The sequence below is a fragment of the Bison bison genome, unplaced genomic scaffold (assembly GCF_000754665.1).
Source record: "Bison bison bison isolate TAMUID 2011002044 unplaced genomic scaffold, Bison_UMD1.0 scf7180017864336, whole genome shotgun sequence".
Taxonomy (NCBI): Eukaryota; Metazoa; Chordata; class Mammalia; order Artiodactyla; family Bovidae; genus Bison; species Bison bison.
The window spans coordinates 334,102-339,266 of record NW_011494908.1 but is presented as its reverse complement, the minus strand read 5'-3'; the positions used below and the strand labels follow the sequence as shown (position 1 = coordinate 339,266).

The following is a 5,165-nucleotide window of genomic DNA, read 5'->3' as shown; positions in this document are numbered from 1 at the left end:
AGGCAAGAGTACCAATATATAGAGATACCTTGAAAAGATTCACAGAACAGAAGACAATCTTGATTGTTTCAACCCAACCAATCAACAAAAAAAGCAATGGGGGTGGGGAGTGTAGCTTGGATATATTAGTATCATCTGGAGATTGTTTTTTCAACCTACGCATCTTACCCTCAGTTCAAAAAGAAAGCAGAGCTTGTACATTGAGAGAATTATAAAGGAAATAAGGGATTTCTCCATGTTTCTTTCCTAGTCACCCTCACTTTCAGAGATCTTTGAATATCAATGCTATTTAAACATTTGGTAATATTACTATTGTGAATGTATTTAATTTATTTATTCCTATTTGGCAAATGCGATACTAGCAACAGACTGACTTACTGTACATCACTGGCATAATCAGTGACAAAGCCGAAAAGCAAATTCAAGTCTCATTTGTTACTTTGATGGGCTCTCTCCAGTCGATCAGGTTTGTTACATTCTTTCCACATAAAAACATTCATTTAAAAAGCAAATGACCTAATGATGAAATTCCAGCCTTTTACTACAAATTGGGCCAATGAGCCCAAATTATAAAAGTGTCCAAATTGGGCAGTTTAACTTCACCCTGAGTGCAAACCGCAAAATTATGGTGCCCCATTTACTGCAAGGGCAAACATAGTCACCAAAGTTGAATTTATAGCCCACTAACAGGAAGACTAGGCATCTCATAACCTTGACATGCTCAAGGGCAAATCTGAGTTTTATTATTAATAGACTTTGGATTCTGAACTCAATAAAGTGAATCAAATAAAACATAAGCTGACATCTAAACATTCTTAACAGGTTTTAAAGCTGGTTCTCACATTTTAAAATCTCTATCCATTCTACCACAAATAATATCTTAAACCCAGCCCTCGATTTATACCAGAAGAGTTAATCAGAGTTAATATAGGCATATTCTCCCTATGTACTACCACAAAGTTTCCCTGCCTGCAACAGCCAAATGGACAATTATCTAAGCTTGTCTTCCTACTGACCTTAAGAACAAATTTCAGAGGAAATGAACAAGTATTTGATAAACTGTCATGTTCCTCGTGGGCTTGCTGACACACTTTTTTTCCCCTGAAGAAAGGTGTACATGTAGAAATATATGTGCATTTTTCTGCCTGTACTCAGCATATTATAGGTATATGTTAGCATGGCAATATTTTAGATATGGCAAGGATATGACCTTTCTGTAAAGGTGCAAGCTATTATATACTGGGAAATAGCAAGCATGCTCATGCCAGGAAAGAAAAAGTGGAAAAAAAAAAAAAACGATGAATAAAAGGCCAGCAAAAGAAGACAGTGGGTAGGCACATCAACTGTAAAATTTGACAGTAGCAAAATCAGAAAAGCACTTACCTTTTTCAGTGAATTAGTCCAATAAGAAAAGATGAACTTCATCAATGCTTTATTTGGTATATCAATAGCACCTATCTTTGAATATTTTTGAAAGGATTATTTTAAGACAAATTAGGAAAATAAAGCTTTCAAATACTTTATTATAATAGGATAAACCATAGATGATTCCAAAAAAAAGTTTTTTCAAAAAAGACTCTGGTAAAGGAACATGCAAACAATTCATACTTTTAGGATTATTCCAGAATGAACAAGTTAGGGTAAAAATTAATTATACCTATTAAGATTTAAACCCAAGCTACAAATATTTTAAAAGTACTTAAACATATGCATTTTATATTGAAAGTCAGCTTTCTTAATTCCTTTACAAATTAAAGTGATGCTTTTACTTCTAGAAATGGTAACTGGCACACAAATACATCATCATTGTGGCCATATTCCACCTTTGCAATCCCGTAGCATCCAAGTTAAATGCTCAGAAACCAGACCTTGCCAACAGAGAGAGTAGCTTTGTGTCTCAGCAGGTCACTAATTATTAACCAAGCTCACCACCTCACATGAAGAACACAGAATTCCAAGTCACTAGTTTACATAGAAACTTTGCTTTTTCCTATGGACTATAGGCTGAAATATTTGGATTAACACATTCTGCCTTTAGAGACAGCTCTACCTAGGGAACCCTCATACACTGTTGGTGAGAATGCAAATTGGTGGAGTCCCTGGGTGTTCTTCGGATGCTAAAACTGAAACTCCAGTACTTTGGCCACCTCATGCGAAGAGTTGACTCACTGGAAAAGACTCATGCTGGTAGGGATTGCAGGCAGGAGGAAAATGGGACGACAGAGGATGAGATGGCTGGATGGCATGACCGACTCGATGGACATGAGTCTGAGTGAACTCCGGGAGTTGGTGATGGACAGGGAGGCCTGGCATGCTGCGATTCATGGGGTCAGAAAGAGTCCGACACGACTGAGCGACTGAACTGAACTGTGAAAAAACAATATGGAGGTTTCTCAAAAAAAACTAAAAATAGAGCTACCATATGATCCAGCAATTCCACTTTGGAGTATATATCCAAATAAAAACAAAAACACGAATTCGAGGGATATGTGCACCCCAATGTTCAGAGCAGCATTATTTATAATTGCCAAGCTATGGAAGCAACCTGTCCATCAACAGATTAATGGATAAAGAAGATGTAGTATATATACAATGGAATACTACTCAGGCATATAAGAGAAGGAAATGTTGTTATTTGCAGCAACATGGGTACTTAAAGGGTATTATGCTAAGTGCAACAAGTCAGAGAAAGACAAATACCATATGGGGTCACATATGTAGAATCTTAAAAATACAACAAATTAGTGAATTTAAAAATTAAAAAAGCAAACAGGTATAGAAAACAAACTAGTCATTACCAATGACAAGAGGGAGGGGGAGGGGAAATAAAGGCGTAGGGAATTGAGGTACAAACTATTCTGTATAAAATACGCTACAAGGATATATTGTAAAACACAGGGAATATCCAATATTTTATAACTATAAATGGAGTAGAACATTTAGAAAAAAGACAAATCCACCTACACATTGGACCCTCACTTACCATGTACTTATCAACTTTTATTGTTACTTTCTTGCTTTTTATTGTTACTTTCTTTATTATCTTTTATTGACTGTTTTCTTGTCCAACTAGGCAAGGGGCTGCCTGACCAGGGAGGCTAGGTGTTCTCACTTCTCCACGCGGGTACCTATTGTGTTTGCTGAGTGAATGAATTCTCTGAGCCCTGAAGCAACTTGACATATAATCGAACTGCAAGAGTCGTGAAAATATAAATGTGAGAAGAAAATACCAGTAGCCATCACTGTGTAAAATCTTGGCTCTCACTTAGGTTGCAATCACTTGGAATTGTTAAAAATTAATGTCACCTGTAAACTTCTGATGGCCTTGTCTGGCCACCTCATAGAAGACGGCTTGTAACTCAGCTGCTCACGAGCCACGGCCAATGAGCCGCAACTGCTAAAGCTCCCTTTCAAAATGAGGTTTTACATGGAGTGGCAACTACTGCGGTAGAGGTAAATGAAAAAAAGTAAAGCCCACTTCATTGGATTTGTAATATAATTTCAATTCTATAGCATCAAATATAATAAACATTTAGAGCGTAATTTAAATTATAAGATTTTTAAACTCCAGACTGGTCTGTGGATTTTACTGTCTAACATCAGAACACTAGGTAAGACTAGGCAAGAAGGTTGCTTTCAGAATTAAAGAGAAATTCTTCACTGTTTAGCACTTGTTTTCAACACACACGGCATAGCTTCAAAAATCCCCAAAGAGCCTACAACATCATAGCTAGTGGAGAGCATCATACCTAATGCAGAACCCCACGTGACAAAGACGAAGGACACGAACCAGCTTCCTGCCATATAATCAAGCAAGACATTTTCAAATCAGTAGCTATCAAATAATATTTCACTAAAAATGGTGCTTTTGAGAAAAACTGAGGATTATTTTTATTTATATTTGGCAAGAAATGACATTAATCTTTTATAAAGTATCATTATTTTTTAAATCGTTTCCCATTTGTAAATATAATAAATGAAAATAATCTGTGGAATTATTTTTCCCCAATCCTCATTTCAAAGCTCCTCATTATCCGAAAAGTCCATTTCAGCTTTAACATCATGCTAGATGCTTCCATTACAGGGCTATGATGGTTTTTAGAAATACATTTGTAGCTCACTGAACTATATTATCTATTATATATAAGACTTAGCATATATTTAAATTATTGAAAATAAAGTACAAGGTGTGTTTTCCTTTTCTTCATGGTGTTTTCAGGAAGACATCAGGATCGTCTCTTCTTCCTAAAGAAAAACAATAACAAAATCAAGGAAAGATAAATTTACAAGCTATTAAAATTACAAGTTAACTCAAACTTATAAAATTTCCCACTTTATAAAGTTCACAAAGATAAAATCCCATGATCTAGCTCAAGCAACTAGTATTCAAAACTGTTACAGAGAGTAGAATACCGAGCCAATTTGTAAATTGGAGTTCTATTTACATTTCTTTTCAAAAAGCTAACTACTCAATTTAATTCACCACTTGAGTCTAATTGTCAGTTTATGCCTGAGCTTGGGTCCTGTCAAAAACGGAAATAACAACTCATTTCATTTTATCATAAATATTTATTGTTTCAATCAACACGTATCCTCTTACTTCAGACAAATGATTAACCCCTTTCAATAGATGTCAGCTATCACAAATCTGACAGCTGAGGACATTGGCTAGCGTTCGGTCATTAGCTTTACATATCCATTAAAACAGCTTTGCTCAAGAGATTTAACAATTTGCACTAGAGGAATAATAAAGTCGACTAACCTCCTTTCCTTTGCTACAATAAAATTTTATTAATTCAAGCGTCACAAATCCAGAAATCAGGATCGCGTGGACCAACCTAACATTAGCCTTTCCACCCTTGAAGGGAGAACACTATCTGCTAAGCAAAGGTAAAGAACAAACCCAGATGTTCTCAGAATTGTCCTTATTTCAAATGATTTGTGTCTGAATTCGTGAAGTGAAATGGTACTTATGGAGCCACAAAACAGGCTTGGGAAAACAAGACGGGAAAAGAGATGAAAATGTTGTGGGCTCATAGTATTTTTTATATTTCCGCAAAGTTTTATTAAAAGTTTATAGTATAGCATGTGGAAATCCAATAGCATAGGAACAGCCTCCCCTCAGTTGGGGTGTCGGCTCCATCTACTTTCTCGTTGCATTTTTC

At 35.8% G+C, this 5,165-nt stretch overlaps 1 protein-coding gene across 1 annotated transcript in view; it reads right to left on the bottom strand.

The window, feature by feature from the left end:
- Window positions 1-3,863: 3,863 nt before the first annotated feature.
- Window positions 3,864-5,165, bottom strand: part of SH2D1A (SH2 domain containing 1A) — a 29,338-nt gene continuing 28,036 nt past the window's right edge. Inside the window, exon 5 of the mRNA XM_010854079.1 lies at window positions 3,864-4,245. Coding sequence (XP_010852381.1) covers window positions 4,205-4,245 — 41 coding nt within the window. The 3' untranslated portion in view covers window positions 3,864-4,204. The remainder of the gene's footprint in view (window positions 4,246-5,165) is intronic.